This window comes from Acanthopagrus latus, chromosome 21, assembly GCF_904848185.1.
Source record: "Acanthopagrus latus isolate v.2019 chromosome 21, fAcaLat1.1, whole genome shotgun sequence".
NCBI classification, from domain to species: Eukaryota; Metazoa; Chordata; class Actinopteri; order Spariformes; family Sparidae; genus Acanthopagrus; species Acanthopagrus latus.
Window position 1 is genome coordinate 27,152,466 of NC_051059.1, and position 18,544 is coordinate 27,171,009.

Consider the following 18,544-nt stretch of genomic DNA (forward strand, 5'->3'; position numbering starts at 1 on the left):
ATGAAGCAGACCAGAGTTTTTTTGTTTTATGGCTTTTTTCTCTCATGACTGTGTGAATTTATTGTTTTCTGGTATTTAAAAGAATATTTCCATGTTTCAGTCGCGGTCTGTTCAGATTTAAGGACAACACTTGTTTTTAAACTGCAGATCAGAGTGAACCAGCTCCAGTCGTTCCATGAACAGACTTTTGGGAACATGATGGCGTCACAATCGTGCAAAATACAGTCCTGAAACTTTAACTAAATGACAGCTGAGAGCGTCTGAAGACGTTATTATAACCTGCTAGTGTACAAAACTGTCTGAAGGCCATGTTGTCGTCTGTCCGACACTTTGGTTTATAATCAAAACCTGCAGAACAAATGACTCAAAGATATTATTTCTTTATCACACATCACGTCGTTTTTTTGTATTCCTGTCATGTTGAGTCTTAAAAGTCGGCTTGAGTAAAGTTGCTTGAATTAACTAAATATAAGTTATCATAATATCTTCCTTCAATATGTCAGCTGTCACATACCTGATTCCTCCTCTGCTGTCCTGAGAGGAAAACTGAGACGAGGAGGACGTTGACATTTCAAGACTGAAGTCGACCTTTAGAGACGACATGAAACATCGCCTCGACAGAAGGCCTGATGTGGACGAAGCTGATCTTAGTTTCATCGTGTGTGTTTCCTCCTGGTCTCTTCTGCTCCTCACCTGAGTCCAATCAGATTCATCAGCCTGCCCTTCACCTGCACTGCACCTCCTCACTGGACTTTCCCTCCTTCCAGTGTTTTCCAGCTCATCAGCCACATCCCTGTTTCTGGTGTTTTTCTGTTCTTTTCCCTCACCTGTGTCTCTCCACCTGCACTCATCTCCCTCGAGAGGTTTGTTTGTGTTGTTCGCTGGCTCTCTGTCGGTCCGTCTGTTCAGCTCTCATCCTCTCGTCCCTCCTGTTATCCTGCGTCTGTCTCCGGCCCTCATGTGTTCCTGTTTGTTCTCTGTTTCTGTCTAAACTCCCTTCACCCGTCGGCCTTTTGTGACACGTCTGCTCTTCTACTTTTGGATTTTGGATTGGATTTTATACTCATACATCTTTTGTGTCCTACATCCTGTATGTCTGTAGACTCGGGCCGCTCTCATGACTGTCAGCCGCTCCCCTTACTGTATTAGACGCACCAGAAGAATCGACTTCATTCTCAACATTTTGACTCTTTTTCTTGATGTGCATAATCATTAAAAAAAAAACACAACAACATAATTTTCAAACGCCTGGTCCTCAAACTTTCCTGTAGGAGTGGAATCCAAAACCTGAGCAACAGATAAAACACCAGAGCTTTCTGTGTGGACGCTGGTTCTGATCCAGGAAACACCAGTTTACATGTTCAGACGTCCGTCAGTTGGTCCGCGGGGGCGAATGTGGACGGATGGTCTGCTCTTCAGCTCAGCTTGTTGCTAAACAAACCAGTCAACACCGACAGGAAAACTGTGTGTGTTCGGCAACACATTCATCAGGCCGGCTGAGCTGTCGCAGACCAAACTCTGTTCAAAAAACAGCTCATTTTAAAACACAGTCAGACCTGCTGTCTACACCTCCTCTTCCTTCACTGGCTGGACTGACGTGCAGGCGAGTGGGCGCTCTGTCAGACCGCCGTGTCACCGACTTCATTATTATTCAGATATCAGCAGCTGAACACGCCGGCAGTGTTAGTTCAGAGGAACAACAGGTTTTATCATGTGAGAGACGGCACGCTGGCGTTCAGCTGAAACTATCCGCCCACACGTGTTTGTTTTAATATTCTTTTCCTGCACTCAACATGTTAACGACCCGACACTGAGACGTAGTGTTAGTCTGACTCCTGCTGCTGGCCGGTCTCATTTTAAAGGTGCAGTTCGTGACAAAGTCTCATTTCCAAATAGACACTGTCGGATGGTGGCCAACCTGACCAACCCCCCCATCATAAAAACAGAAAGCTAAAACAAAACCACTGCTGACACCATGAACTCAACCAGCAAGTCGATGCTGCTCCACCCTCTCATATTCCTTTTCCACGAACTCTCAGCAGGAATAATCGACTCGTTGCTTCTCGCGGCTCCCCGTCTGAGGAACAAGCTTCCTGGTGTCTGATCTAAAATATCCACCTCTCCCAGAAATGTCCATCATGCTTCAGTCAGGCGTTCTGATGTAAAGCGTCGCCCCCTTGTGGACATTTAAAGAACCACTGCAGTCACCAGGCAGGACAGACAGCCGAGGACGGACTCGTCTCACTGGATGGAGATTATTCCAGACTGTTGCTGTCATCCTGCTGTGAGCCTGTCAGAACACCTGACAGCTCTGTTTTTACATAAAGACGGCATGAAAGGAATCCTTTTAGATCAAAACCCTGTCAAACTGAATGTGATATGATATTTAACTATTTAAAGAAACACAAAAATACATTTCCAGCTGTGTTTTTCTTCCTGTGAATCAATTAAGAGGCGTTCTTACATGTAAAGCCTCAAACCAGCAACTTCATTCAGCACTACCATCAAAATCTACTGAAGTACAGTGACAGAGTATTAAATAAACTCTTGCTCAGTCTCAGCTGCTGTAAATACTCAGAGACTCGACCATCGTCCTCCAGAACCGGAGACATTAAAGAAAAACAACAGAGGATCAATAAAGTACAAGAAGGAGGAGACGGTCTCATCAGAGATGACTGAGAGGAATTATCTCACTTTGAGTTTGTACAATGTTTTTTCTCCCGTCCTCCATATTTTAGTGTCACATTTATTCTATATATTCATTATCGTAATTTTATTCCTGATTTATCTCCACAATCATGATAATAATCAGCACGTGGATGTTTTCAAGGTCTTCGAGGTTTTCAACATCTGTACTCGGCTGTATTTTACACTCTTTATGCTGTCGGGTTGTTTTAATTTTGTCTGATGAACTTCTCATGTGTCTGATGTGTAAAATATTGATCCGTACAGGAACTCATGAGCTCGTTCATGAAGTGTTTGGAGCGTGTCGGCAGTTGGAGCCTCCAGCTGAATTCTGAGCTCTGACTGATCATTACTCATCACACATTTTGTAAAATGTTGGTTTAATCTAATGTTCTGCAAACAGCCGGCTGTAAAAGTACTTTTTAAACAAATATTGGATGTGGTTTACATAACTGTGATGCCTCTCCACTAATCACCTGGAAATAATTCAAAGGAAAAGAAAAATGGACAACATGGACAAAAATACACAAAGAACAACATCTGACAGTCGACACAACAAAGTGAATCATCACGATTTTAATCAATTCTACTGAATCTGATGAAGCAACTTTAAAGAACCTCAGAGAACAAAATCAACAGGAAGCACATTAAGCCACATGATCGACTGCTGATGTTTAATTTAAACTGTAGTATAAAATGGAAATACTCCTTCACCTCAGAAGTCAGATTTAAGCACAGGACTCGACGCCTGATACATTTTTAAAGCAGTAACATGTTTAAAGACGACGACGCTGCTGTGTGAGGATTATTCAGCCTGAAGTTAAGCTGCAGTTCACAAAGTCCAGAAGCAGAAACACGCCCGACCAGCAGCCGCGGCTGAGACCAAAACCAATATTGTTCTTGAGGGCTGGGTGAGATGAGCCCTCGACTTCTTTTGAACATCTGAGAGGGGAGATGGAGAACTCTCCAGGGGGGCCTTGACCTCCAGGTTCACCCTGTGTGTCCAGGAGTGAAGCTGCTGTCGAGCCGATTCTTTACAGATCACATCATCACAAGAAACTGGCTGAGAAGGAGTGCTTCATAAAACATTCATCACATTTATCTGACGGTTTATAAATGAACTGCACAGTATTCATCAACCATTTCAAGTTTTATGAACATTAACTGCAACTTTCCATTCAACAGTCGTTTATAAAGTGTGTTGTTGCTTTTAACAGTGAAGGAATGATTAACTTAAGTTTAATTGACTATAAATGTGTCATTTTAATATATATCATTGTTTATTTTAATGATATGATAGATATTATAAAGTGCAACCAAATGTGTGTGTGTGTGTGTGTGTGTGTGTGTGTGTGTGTGTGTGTGTGTGTGTGTGTGTGTATTCAGATATCAAAGCTTTGGTCTCTCTGTGGTTTTATATTATCGGCCGACAAACATTTTAAAATGATTGAATCTCTCTACGAGCTCTGTGGATTCTTTGTTTAAATGATTTGTCTGCATTAAAATAATACTGATGTGACCTTTAACCAACAGCCACTGTGAGGGTCAGCGCTGACGTACACAGTCTATATGTAGAGAGATTAAACTGTGACCAAGCTTGAGTCTAAACAAAACATGTGTTGTCTGTAAATAAAAACAGCAGACTGATCCTTTAACCCGGCTTCAGTCGCCTCTCTTCCCCACAGAACTCCACCTGGTTTGGTCCGGTCTGTGTGTTTGGCCTTGAGGCCCGTCAGTGTGACCGTGTCACCCAGCCCAGGTTGGTCATTAACACAAATCCTGGTAAACATTAGCTGAGTCCAGTGTTGATGCAGCCAGAACCTCCCGAGGAGACGACGAGCACCTGATCGCCCACCTCGTATCACTCTTACATTCAGTAGAAACTACAACAACAACACATCGAAAACTTCTGCTGAGGCGCCTGAAGTGGATTTAATTCCTTTTTGTTGGGAGCAAAATAAGATCACATGTTGACTGAGCCACTGTTTGTTTTGAAGGCGCGTCTGATTACAGATCTGGCGGCAGCTGATTTTAGGCTCAGTGTTTTTATCACAGCTGACGCGTCCAGCTGACTCCAGTGCAGTTACTGTGAGTGCAGTACATGTTATACTGCACCAGAAGAATTATTACCCTTTAATTTGTACAAATGATACATTTAAAGCCTTAAAAATCAACAGAATATGAAGAAATGTCCATTTTGATTACGGTTGTGTTGCAGAGATATCTGCTGAAGTTAGCATGCTAACCAGCTAGCCTTTAGCCATTTTGTACCTCAAGCAGTGAAAACCCGATATGAGACGACACCAAGCACTCCCCTGATGCTTCTAGCATCCAGTCTGGTGACAGTCAGTTGATACGACCGCTGGCTGCACCCTGGAGATGCTACCAGCAAAGTTTCATGTTGTGCTGAGCCTTCTTAGTGGTTTAAAAATAGAGATTTTGATGCTAGCATAAAAGTGCCCGTAGCACTCCCATTGAAAATTAGTTTGAGCTAAAAACTAAAATAAGGTAAATCTTAAAAGTGTCTCTTTCGTTGTAATTATGCTTTTACATGAAGGTTTGACTCATATACATTCACAAAAAAGCCTTGTTTGCATTTTGAGCATTCTAGAAACTGAGCTTTCTAGCTAGCAGCAGTTAGCAGCTATATTTGCAGGTATTCAACAGGTGGCCAGTTCTCACATATTGCACCTTTTAAAACAATCCACGTGAAGAACTCATATTTACATTTAGACATTTTTGTCCTGAAGGTGAAACTGCTGAGAACACTGTGAGCAGGAAACAGATCCGAGTGTGACTCAGGTGTGCAAAATGTCAAACGGCTGCGAGCTGTATGAGCAGATGTTTACGCTCTGGAACAAACATGCAGCTCAAACACACCACGTTGTTTCCCTTCAGTCTAAAACTGATCTAAATGACTTTACAACTTTGTTTTCATCTTTCTTTGTAAAACAAAGCCTCAGGCCGAATTATCAAGCCTTAAAAAGTCAAAATTATTAAATAAAAAGTTGTAATTTATATAACAATCATGGCTTTTTCCCTTTCTCTTTTGCTCTTTGTCTCATAATAATGTCTTACTGTGGGAAATTATATATATTTCTTTAATCAAGGATAAACTTTCATCATCTTTTCTTTCTTTAAATGGCAGAACTGGGCCTCCAGAACCATCGTCCTCCTCCGAACAGCCCAACTTCTGATGAAAACACATTTCTTTTGGCTTATTTCGTATCGTTAACACAAATAAAAGTAATTTAATTAAGAATGCCTCAGCTCCTCTGAGTCCATCAGAACTTGACCCTGGTTCTGCCTCCTCACCATCACTCCCCTCCTGTGTTTTACCAGACAGGTGATCTGAGGGCTCAAACCTTTAACCAGAGGGAGTCATGAATCTTTCCCAGGACTCCAAACTAATTCTGAGTTTCCACATCCTTCTGAATTAATCCCCTTCCCCTCTTCTTTCCCACAGACCTGGACACTGGCGGTGCCGTCACATGCTATGAAAGCCCAGTCACATGTTCTGATCTGCACCACTGTCCTGCACAGCAGCAGCATCTGCTCCCAGTCCTCCCATGGTGCCTTCAGGTACTGCCCACCTTCTCTGGTGCTTGCTCTGCATTACACACTGCAGTGACGCTCTCAGCTTTCTACATGCAGTTTTTCCTGATGATCAGTGATGATGATGACTGTATCCAACATATGTGTCACATATCTTGACCTAATTTATACATTTAAAAAAAAATAAAGACAAAACAATCAGCTCCCATCGTTCACTCGAAGCAGTCATCTCACAGCTCCTATAACATGCAGAAAGTTCACATTTTTGTGCTTCCGGTCCCCTCGTCTCCAGCTCAGTGTGTCTCTTGGATTTGTTTTTGTTTCAATGGCTGAAATACAGATAACATCTTGTTCTTCAACATGATATACATCAGTAAATACCCCACGTGTGAATTAGAAAGAACCGGGAAGATGCTGTCTTCTGGTTCTACCTTTAAAAGAAGGTCTACAAGTAAGAACCAGAACAATCCTGACATCAAGATCCTGTTCCCGGCCCAGAGATCCAACATGTATGTGCAGAAATGTGTTGAAGAGATCAGACAGCTGTTGACAGAGGAGTCCTGAAGATGAGTCGACAAATAAAGGAAGAATTTAAAGTACAAAATGTGAAGTCTTTCTTTATCTTTACCGACCAGTAATAAAATACTATTTTATTCTAAGAGAGGTTAAATAAACTTATTTTAAATATGGCTCTTGTACTTCAGATTTGAATCTCCTCTACTTTCAGTTTTTCAAAACATGGTACTCACAGGACTTACATAACACAAAGTCTGTTTTGCCAACACGAGTTAAAAATAAGATACTAATTCAACAAAAATAGTCACCAGTTTCAGCTTGATCAAATACAAACTTTATCCGCCCCCCGGGGCTTTGGGAAGCTTTACATCCTCCCTCCTTCCACACCCTGCGGAGCGTCTCTCAGAATTCCGACGGGCCTTGGAGGCAGCACACAAACCACATCCATCCGCCTTCAGTACCAGTGCGGACCGAACGGCACCGTGAAGCCGTCACACAGCACCCGGAGCGGATCCGAACAGCACTTACGACCACAGTGAGTTGTGTTCCAGGCGTGTAGGAGCGTGTTGTGTTGGTGTGTGTGTCCGGGCGGAGGTGCAGCGTGTCGGCTCCGCGCGGCGGCGGCGGCTGACTTCAGTTTCCGGGTTTCCGTCTTTGTGCACACGGCACCGGGCTGGTGCAGAGCGCAGAAACCCAACGTGTTACTGTTTACCTCCAGCGTGTGTGTGTGTGTTTCTGGGAGAAGACGGACACACATGGCGGGTACAGACGGACTGGCTGTGTCTGTGGTGGCCGTGAGCTGAGGTCGAGTCCCGGCAGCAGCACGAGGCCCGAGCCGCGAGCCCGGGCCGCAGCCACCTGGCCGGAGCCATCTGTCAGCATCCGCCGACAAACTTGACGATTAACAGCGGCTAGCAGCGCTGCTAACGCGGCTAACACACCGTCAGAACCCGGGGAGGCGGCGGAGCATCGACCGTGTCAGTATCACCGGCAGCTGCTCAGTAAGACCGACTCTGCTCCTGCTGAAGATGAGCGCCTCGTTTAGTTAATGTAGCTGTTTCCAGCCACCCGCAAACACGCGCCTGTATGAGCTGCGCGCCAGACCCCATTCAGAAAACCTCTAAGTTTAATGTAATATCACGTCACATGATGACAGCCGTCTCAACGTGACTGAATTTTTTGATAATCCAGTTTATAAGACTCATGTCTTTAATTCGGCTCAACATCCAACAAACTAGACAACGTATTTAACCGTTTTCTCACCCAGCTAACTGGGTCCATCTGTCCTCTCACAACACCGCCGTCTGTGGGTTGTAATTTGGTTTATCTGGCGGATAATGAGATCAGCTTCGTGTGATCACACCGGATTTGATTAATAATTGGTGTTTTGTAGTAATCTCACATCCAGAATTAGCCATAATCCGTCATTCACACGTCGTCTGGTTAAAGTTTTCCATTGTGTAACAGCGTGAAGTCCCTGAAAGCAACGTCAGACCTGTGTGTGTGTGTGTGTGTGTGTGTGTGTGTGTGTGTGTGTGTGTGTGTGTGTGTGTGTCAACTTTGACCACAATGTGTGTGTTTACTTCAGATGATTCATTATAATCTGTATTACTGTAGACAGAAGACATTTTATCTGCAGAGCGTAGTTCAGTTTACACTTGAAAGTGCATTTGAACGTCAGACGTGTGAATGTTGTAATGCTAGACTTTAATGATCAATTTCTTATTTTAGTTACACTCATTTTGTACTAAGTTTGTACTAATTACCACAATAAGTACTAATTACTGCTGTATTCGTCCACTACATGAGGACAGTGTTGTGCTGTGGTTGTAACGCTGCTGATTAACAAACAGAAATATGAAAAGTTGTGATAATAGTCAGAAAATGTGCAGTGATGATGCAACTCATCATCATAACGATGTAATATTTCCAGCCATGCTAGAGATATCTGACTCCCAAACCCTGAAACTGAACCTGGTTAATGTTTTTGTATTTTTTGCTTAAAGTTTTGTATAATTGTGATGATTGTATTCGTCAGTTCAGTGTTTTTATCTTTTTTATTATAGTAAAAAGTCTTGTTTTCAGTGTTCAGTTGGAAGTAATTAGTATAAATCTGTTTGATGATAGAAATGGTGCACAGTAATTCAGACGTGAGTGTGAAACGTTTTAACATGTTTGGTTTGAACGTAGCTTAACAAACACTCTTAAGCATCTTGTTGTTTCTGAACGTCCCTTTTTTTATTTCTCAGAGACGATGGATGAGAAGAAGAGTCGACGCGTCGCGGTCGTGATGTTTCTCCTAGCCATGAGTTTGTCCGGCGGCGGCGGGTCGACCAGTTCGGACTGCAGCACGACAACTGCCGAGACCAACAGCGCGGTGCGTTCACTGTCAGCCGTGGTGGACTCCCAGATAGCCAAGGAGAGTCAGAGACAACACCTGGAGGCTCTGTTCAACAGGTGAGCTCCTCACAGTTTAACACTCAGTCACTGTTTTATTCTTGTTAGTTACATTAACAGGTGGCACAGAGATTAGTGTTCTTTACAACCACGTGAAGCTTCCTGACCATCTGACACTGAACTGGAGAAAATATAATGGAAACAATTCTGATGTTGTTGCTTTAAATCCAATACAGATATAGAGATATCAATACCATCATCAATTCTGCTAATCGGTGCCATTCTTTATCCACTTACTGACTCCTGATTGTCTTCTGTGTGGAGTAAAAGGAAAACAGAACGGCGTATCTACATCTGTATTGATATTTCTCAGTCTGAGCACACTGAAGGTGCCTCAGGTGTGCAAACGTTCCGTGTTTAACTGCTGCGAGCTGTAGCAACAGTGAGTTAGTCATCACCATAAGCTAATGAAATGAAGAAAAACTATTTACTTTCATTCAGGTTTTTTTTGCTGTCAGATGAACCCTGCTGAGCCTGCTGGGCGATGACGTCGTTATAACGTGAAGTTGACCTTCAGTAACGGTTACATGATATTAAATGAAACATGTTTGTAACTGATTAACAGCAGGGACGTCTCCTCTGGACGTCGGCTTGTACGTATCATTTTTGCAGCGACTGATGACGTTGAATCTTTTCAGATATGGAGAAAACGGCACCATCTCTCTGGCTGGGTTAAAGCGTCTCTTGGAGAACGTGGGGCTGGACCGCATCAGGAACGTCATGGTGCGACATCACGAGCAAGCGGGTCACCACGACCACCATCATCATCATCACCACCACGAAGGCCCCCATCAAAACCGTCCTCTCGACGACTCGCATCACCACAAACACGTCCACGCCGAACCGTCACCGGCCAAAAAGTTCCCAAAGAGCCCTGAGGTCTCCAAACACCAGGACATCCATGACGGCCTGGACGACAAGAAGACGGCGTCTCAGGAGGTGGACGCCACGGCGGCACACAGCACCCAGCTGGTGGTGAAACCTGAAGTTAATAAGAGTCAAGACAGCAGCACAGAAACTGCCAACCTAGTAGTCAACCGGGAGAGTCGCCATGTCCACGACCACGACCACGACCACGACCATGTCCACGACCACGACCACGACCATGTCCACGACCACGACCATGTCCACGATCACGACCACCAGGATCTCCCTGACAACAACAGTGTGGACAGCAAAGAGGTAGGAGGACACACGCGTCTTACGTACAGCTGAGCAATTTTATAAAATGTTGGATATTTGAGAGTTTCAATGTCAAATTTACAAAAAAAATGGAAAATTGTAATCAGGGAATCAGATTAAATTAACGACCGCCTGTGAAGGCCTGAATGTGTCTCTGTGTGCGTGTCACTGCTCAGTGTTTGTGTTTCGCCTCCAGTGTCTGGATGCCTCCAGCATTCTCTCCTCTCACGGGATGTCTCAGGAGACGGGAGTGTCCGTCAGCGACTTCAGCTTCCTCTGCCCCGCCCTCCTCCACCAGATCGATGGCGGAGCGTGCATCCTGCATGTTCGCGCCACAGAACACGTCGACAGAGGTAGGAGCCTATCGATGGAAGGAGTCTACTCATTCTTTAATAAAAATAATACTTGTCGGACAGCAGCCAGCAGTGGCGATGATCAGGAGACTCTGCAGAAACACTCAGTTCGTCCACGTGAGTCCAGTTAGATCCGTGAACTCGTCTCGTAAACGTGGATCCAGACGAACACACGAGACACGTGATATGAAAAAGGCAAAAAGTGATGCGTCGTTATCGAGCCATCATCTGCAGCCGCAGGAACATTTTTATGGAAGTTTTGTATTCTGATGTGGCAAAACAAGACTGATCAAAGTCTGTTTTATTTTTATTTCCAGACCATAAACACGGTCACGGTCACCATGGTGACCACAACAGCTCGCACCACGACCACGGCGAGCGCTCCGGTGGAGAAAGTGGCAAAAGCATCACAACAGGTGAGGTGACATCACATCACTGTTATGGATTTATGTGGAAGTTTCTGGAGGACGTCTCGGGGAGCTGAAGTGTTTGTGACGGCTCTGTTGCAGCGTGGGTCGGCGGCTTCGTCTCCATCACCGTCATCAGCCTGCTCTCCCTGCTGGGCGTCATCCTCATCCCGCTCATGAACAGAGTTTTCTTCAACTTCCTCCTCAGCTTCCTGGTGGCGCTGGCCGTCGGCACGCTGAGCGGCGACGCCTTCCTTCATCTCATCCCCCACGTGAGTCGACTGGACGACCAGATGTTTGCAACTGGAAGTTCTAGTTTGCAGGAAGTTCACATCAGATGTCTTGTTGCCGCCTCAGGTTGTCCGTCCTCTCAAGTCGAATTTAAATTTAGCTCCGATCAAAAATGCAAATAATTCTTCTGCATCTGTTCGGCGTTTTTCAGTTCAGGGACTGAAGATCTGTAGCTTTTAGGTCTTCTGATGTCAGGTTTATGAGGTTCTTATGTCTCAGTCAGTGTGTTACCTGCAGTAGGTCTCCTCAAGTCAGACCAAACTAAAAGAAGAGGAGGTGTTGAAAGACCTGGTTCTGTCTGGTGTAAACTGTAAATGTTCCCCAGCTGCTTTTCGGTTGTTTTGCTGTCGACCGCCTCGTCTCATTCAAGCCTTTCTGTGTTTGTACCTGCTGGTGCTTCAGTCTCAGAGAGGCGTCTCTCAGCACCACGAGGATCCAATGATGAACTTCTCTGAGGGACATCACCACCACCACGAGGAGGAGGAGAACCTGGACGGGGTGTGGAAAGGCCTGACGGCTCTGAGCGGAGTCTACTTCATGTTTCTGATCGAACACTTCCTGACGCTGGGAAAAATGTACAAAGACAAGAAACAGAAGGTCAAAGTTGGATCCGATTTCTCTTCATGTTTGCTTCTTTAGAACGGAGATAAAGTGGTTGTTGTAAAACACAGGCTCTCTACCCTCACTGTTATCTGTACTTAGTGATCTAAACTAATCCATCTACTGTTTTTTTCTTAGAAATGAATTTTATTATTCTGAAAGTCAGTGAATAAACAGATGGCATTTATTGAGTGATATTTATTGTTAGGTGGAAACAAGTGGCGCTGACAGTTTCTTTTTTCAGTTGTGTGAAATAAAAACAAGGTGTTCCTGCCGTCCTCACAGATCCAGAAGAAGTGGGATCAGAACGACAAAGCGGATCCAGAGAAGCAGCCGGCTCTGGAGGAGAACGACCTGAAGCCGACTGAAGGTGAGACAAAAATCCAGCGGTGGTCATAATTAATGTAGGAACAGTAAAGTTGTGTCGCGACATGATGGATGATCATCTTCAGTCAGACGTACCTGTTGGAGGCCAATATCAAAGTATCCTGCAGTAAGAATGAATGTATTATTGTCTTTCTTTCTCCAGATGTGGAGACCAACGGTGCGGGTATGTACGGCGACCACTCGAGCAGCCTGCAGGCCGGCGGGTTGGCGGAGGAGGAGCAGTCGATGCTGGCGCAGCATGTCTCCGTCGTCTCTTTGCAGGGTTATGCCGAAGTGTCGGGGGCCGCGGCCTACACCGACGAGGACTGCGAGAACAAATGCCACTCGCACTTCCACGACACGGTGGGCCAGGCCGACAGCATGCACCACCACCACCACGACTACCACCACATCCTGCACCACCACCACTCCCAGAACCACCACCCTCACAGCCACTCCCACTCCTACTCAGAGGAGCACTTCCAGCAGGCCGGCGTGGCCACGCTCGCCTGGATGGTCATCATGGGAGACGGACTGCACAACTTCAGCGACGGCCTTGCTATCGGTCAGTGGGTGTTACTCGTGGTCTTAGATGTTGTTGCCATGATAACAATATTACCGTGCTCATGACTGTTTGAATGTTCTGCCATCGTCCTGCAGGAGCTGCCTTCACTGAGGGTCTGTCCAGCGGTCTCAGCACTTCTGTGGCTGTTTTCTGTCACGAGCTGCCTCATGAGTTAGGTAAGACCTTCAGCAGAACACTCATCTGCAAGAGTCACTGCATATAAAACCTGTAAATACTTTACCACAGCGTTCTTTTCATATTTATGTGTCTTATTAATTATTTTTCCCCTTTGGACGGAGCCAGGCTAGCCGTTACCAACTGTTTCCAGTCTTTATGCTAAGCTAAGCTAACTAGCTGCTGCTCTAGCAGCTTCATATTACCACAAGGACACGAGAGTCGAATCAGTGTTATCATAACTCTCTTCAGATGTCTTCACTATGTCTTAAATGTCAAACTATTCCTTTAATAAAAACACAAACTTTATTTATGATAACGAGACTCAGTATATCCTCACAGAACCACCGATGGGTCCGGATCACTGCTGCAGTCAGGCTGATCCACAGGAGACAAGAGAAATCCACTTTTTAATCCCAGAAGTTAAAGAGTAATCTCTGAGCTCTCCTCCCGCCTGTAAACGTCTCTGGATCAGAATCAGAATCTGATGAGACTACAGGTGTTTCTTCTTCAGTCCCAGACTCTGTTCTCCCCGACAACGTCTTCTGTTGTGTTTTGTTGACCCCTAGTGGCAGAAATGACATATTACGCATTTAATAAAGTGAGGAAAGAAATATAACGTCATGAAGAAATGTTTGGATTACATGTTGTCACAGATCTTTGCTCCGTCTCCCAGGTGACTTTGCGGTGCTCCTGAAGTCTGGTATGACGGTGCGTCAGGCCATTCTGTACAACGTGTTGTCGGCCATGATGGCCTACCTGGGCATGGTGACCGGGATCTTGATCGGACATTACGCAGACAACATCTCCATGTGGATATTCGCCCTCACAGCCGGGCTCTTCCTGTATGTGGCGCTGGTGGACATGGTGAGTCAATGACAAACACAAACTTGCACGTCACGTTAGTTTCTGCAGTTGTTTAGGAGAGCGAGTCGTTGCTGCAGGGTTTTGTCACCTGAACAGCAGTTTGAAAACACTTTTCTTCTCTGGGGAAGTTTCAGAACAACGCAGCTTCTCTTCTGCTTCTCAATGGATCCGGGTGTCGCCACTGATTTCACAAATTGATCCGATTCAGTGAATTAAGTCGAGAATATTTCTGAGCGAACTAAAGCTGGAAGTTGTACATGGAACCTTCCAACAAGGTCCATTATGACAAATACCACAAAACTTTGATGACTTTTGGTTAAAAGCTGCCAACAGATAAGTGATGTGCATCATGAGCTTATGAGATCATGCATGCTTTCCTCTGAGAACAGTTTGCTGACTCATTGAAACAGTTTGTATTGTAGTGCTGCGTTGTGTTGTTTACTGCAGCCTGACGCTCAACAACCACAACAATAATGGCTAATAATAGCTGAAGTGTGAGAATCATCAGAATCACCTCTGAAAACATTAAAATTACAAACGATGTTGGAGGGTTATGAAGTGAAAGCAGTGCAAAGTAACTATTACAAGGTTTTCAACAAACAGAGTGTGAATGCTGACAGAGTGAATCAGGTGAGAGAATCAGGTGAGAGGAGAAGTGAACCTGCTCTGGTCCAGTCAGCAGCATCTGTTCCGTCCACTCAACAAGTCTCGCCGACTCACTGCGACTCTCAGCAGTGCTTCATCTCAGAGAGCAGCAGCCTTCAGGACCAGATGACCTCTTCACACACACACACACACACACACACACACACACACACACACACACACACACACACACACACACACACACACAGGTGAGCTGTCACAAAGCGCTGCTGTCTCGGCTGGTGTTGCTCTCCGCTGCCCTCTGGTGGCCGTCGCTCTGCGCTGCGTTCTGATGCTTCAGCTTTCAGTTAGTTTTCAGTGTCAGAACATTTTGAGTATTTGGTTCGTCTCTCGTTTCCTGTCATGACGGCGTGCTCTCCAGCTGCATGGACTCCACAAGTTAGTGCAAAACCTGCTGACTCATGTTGTCCCAGCTTGATTTACAAGTTTTCCTCCAAAGCCTCCAAGCAGCTCATATTACTGTTTGTAATGACTAACACAAAACAGAAACCTGTACGTGGAGCACCTTCCTGTAGAGTTGTGACGGGGCTCAAACCAACAACCCCACGATGAGTTCAGTGCATGTTGGGATGTTTGAAGGCATCATGCTTCAGCACCGGAGATGGTTGTTGAGATGGTTGTGTGTGATATCTCAGAGACGTCTGCTTGTTCTCAGTAAGATCTGAGTGGTCAAATGTCTCTGTGACCTCATGAAACACATTTTCTTGACCATTACTCAAATAAAATTGTTGGTCAGCTGATGCTGCTGAAGCCAAAATATCCCTTTTTACATTTCTGTCCAAGCGTGAACGATCAATAAGATCAAACCTGTAGTTACGACCAGTATTGTGAGACAACTCTTCACTTCAGCCTGGCGAATCAGCCGCTCCTCCTCGGTGTCGCTCTTCAGCACGATGATTGGATTGTGTTGTTGTTCTCCGTTGCAGCTCATCATGACGTCACGTGTCATTTTCTTCTTCAGGTGCCGGAGATGTTGCATAACGACGCCGGGGATCACGGCTTCAGCCACTGCGGCTTCTTCCTCCTGCAGAACGCCGGCATCCTGCTGGGCTTCTCTATAATGCTGCTAATCGCTGTATTTGAGCACAAAATCCAGCTGGATCTGGGATACTGAAGGAGAGGAGCCGCATCTCAGTGACCTTCAGACGTGTAACATAGTTTTAGTTCTTCTAGACGGAGCAATCACTTCGGTTTAGTTTGTATTTTCATAGGAAGTGGAAACAGAAAGTTACATATTTAATTCCATTATTTTTTTTAACTGTTACGTCAGATTTTTTTTTCTCATTATTCTGATGAGTTGAAAGTGTTTCTGCTGCTGAGTCGAGCCTCGTTAGTATTCCAGTCGATTCTCAAAGTGCCATAACAGCGACTGAACTGAGTAACAGGTTACACTTTAAAATCCTCCTGTACTTTCTGTTAGGTCAACGTTCTTATACCATAAGCAAATCAATAAGTATGAAAACCACCAAATATTCACATTTGAGAAGCTGGAGCCAGAAAAGTGTTTTGTTTGGAGATGAAGCCATTAAAGGAGCAGTTCACCCAAAAAGTAAAACTCAGTCATCATCTCCTCCCTCCGTGTTGTCGAGTGTTAGATGAAGTGTCGAGTTCACAAAACATTTCTGGAGCGTCGCAGCGTTCTGCTGAACCAAAAAACATCAAGCGGCTGCACACAGCTCGTCCACTGTAATCCAGAGTCCTGTGTGAACACACTGTTTACACCCAGTTTGTGAAAGAAGAAACATTTTATTGATCTAAACATGTTACATTTTACAAATACAGCTGCTCGTGGAGAAAGTCCCCAGACTCCCTTAACAAATGTGTCAGTTCAGTGAGTTATTGAGTTGGAGACACTTTATAAACTCTGTGAAACTCTGTCCATCATGTCAGGAGCTTAAAACTCCTCATGTGATAATAACTATGATAATAATAATAATGTGAAAGTTCAATTAAACAAGCAGGAAATCTGTCCAATTAGTCGACCAGCCTGATTAGCTGAAAACAACTCTCACGATTCATGTTCTGATTAAATGATTTCTTTTGATTGGCAGTTTAAAAATGATAAAAAGGAAAAATTTCCATGATGGTGTGAGGACAGAGTGACGTTACAGTGATGAGATCTCATTAACGCCCAGATTTGTTTTATCTTTCTAGATGTTAAATCTGTTAAAAACACCATGCAGAGACATTATTTCATTTCATCATGCATTACAGTCTAAACGACAAACTCCTTCTGACTTTTAGTGACAACCTCGTCACACAGACTGGTTCTTTCATCCGTCAGCAGCAGCACTGACAGGCTGAACTGTGACGTCACTGTGCGTAAAGACAAATACACTGTTCAACATCTGAAAGCAAATCACAGCCACAGAAAGACTCAGCAGGGAAACAGGTAGCTGTGTTTTTAAAAGTCTTTTTAATTTATTTCATTGTTAGCTGAAGGGTTGATGTGGCAGCTCAACGCTGATTCAGAAAAAACTAATATTTTTGTTAAGTAAGTTTCTTTAATCTTTGTTAAAATATTTCTTCTGTTCAGTTACAAACACTCAGATGTCAGTATGTCTTTGTTTTGTTTTTTTACGAGGCTTCTCTGATGTCGAAGGTCAAATAACAAGTTTCCCACACAGGTCGAGAAAAAAAAAAGTCAAACTGTTTAAAAAAATGACAGCTCAGTCCTGATTACTACTACTACTGTGTATATGACATGTACAATATTCTACTGTGTGTATATATTTATGTAACATGCTGTTAAAGTATGTGTTTCATTGATTTCAGTTGTCGACTGTGGTTTGACTCCATGTGCTGTTTGTTGTGAAGAGCGTCAGATTCTACTAGAACCAAAAGAATCACATGACAGGGTGGGAACCTGCTGACGGAGGTTAAACCAATCAGCTTGCAGTACAGTCACACAGCTCTGCAGGGAACGTTCACCGTCTGAATGTTGTCGTCGAGCGGCTGGTTTGACTCTTTGGTCGTCTTTGAGGCTGCAACTTGTGTGAAAACTTAAAAAAACGATCCCATTGAACAGGATCATCAGGCTCCAACTGAGATGATGTACTGAGTCTAAAAACATCAGGACAACATCTGCGTTAAAGTGGAAGAGGGGCACATTTCACAAGTTCAATTAAAGCCTTTATTTATTTAACTCATTGTAAAGCTCCTCCCTCTCAGTTCCAGACACTTTGTCTCTCGTGTTGTCATGATGTTAAAATGCAGGAAAAAAGAAAAACGTGTTAAAACATTGAACAAAGTTTCGAGTTGAAGCGCTCAAATGTTGAGAATATTTTATAATCCGTTCTGTGAGAAACATTTGAAAACATCTCAAGCCTCATTCTGTTCGTATGGTCGTGTACTGGCACACATGCGTGTTTCCCTCTATAAAACAAAGGTCACCTTCAGGGACCAACACTGACTTTGGACGTTGCAGTTTCTGATCTTTACAACTTTTTGTGGCCTCAGAATTGACCGTTGAGTTCAAACTGTAAAAACAGTGTTTCTGTTATTTTGTCCACCCCTGTATTGATCCGCTGGCCGCAGTGACCTTCAGGCAGCTGTGACGTCGACTCACTTTGCTCTTTGACATTCCTGAACATGAATAAAGTCGCTCACCTTCACACGACGCTCCGCCTCTTTATGGTTTCATGTTTTCTTGCTCATCCTAAATAATACAGAACTGAAAACTTCCAATTATTTATCTGTCAGTTCAACTTTAATACTCATATTTGTGGATTATATTCAAAACTCTGCTGCTGTTGAACAGCTGAGAATGAACTGAATAAGTTGGTCATTAGACAAATTAACTTAAGTGTTTTGAATATATTCACCTGTATGTTTAGACTGAAAAGTATTTCCAGAGCTCA

General features: G+C 44.2%; 1 protein-coding gene across 3 annotated transcripts; it reads left to right on the top strand.

Annotated features, from left to right (window-relative positions):
• Window positions 1-7,142: 7,142 nt before the first annotated feature.
• Window positions 7,143-18,303, top strand: slc39a6 (solute carrier family 39 member 6). Of its 3 annotated transcripts, none has more exons than XM_037082982.1 (12): window positions 7,143-7,291; window positions 9,006-9,213; window positions 9,852-10,395; window positions 10,592-10,748; window positions 11,066-11,164; window positions 11,258-11,427; window positions 11,849-12,043; window positions 12,332-12,416; window positions 12,576-12,977; window positions 13,073-13,153; window positions 13,828-14,018; window positions 15,646-18,303. In XM_037082982.1, the coding sequence occupies exons 2-12, from the start codon at window positions 9,011-9,013 to the stop codon at window positions 15,796-15,798; spliced, it is 2,280 nt and encodes a 759-aa protein (XP_036938877.1). In that variant the 5' UTR covers window positions 7,143-7,291; window positions 9,006-9,010; the 3' UTR covers window positions 15,799-18,303. The 3 variants fall into 3 exon arrangements, with proteins under 3 accessions (XP_036938877.1, XP_036938875.1, XP_036938876.1); XM_037082980.1 differs by lacking the exon at window positions 7,143-7,291 and adding an exon at window positions 7,314-7,757 and having other exon boundaries at window positions 15,646-15,798; XM_037082981.1 differs by lacking the exon at window positions 7,143-7,291 and adding an exon at window positions 7,314-7,733 and having other exon boundaries at window positions 15,646-15,798.
• Window positions 18,304-18,544: the final 241 nt, after the last annotated feature.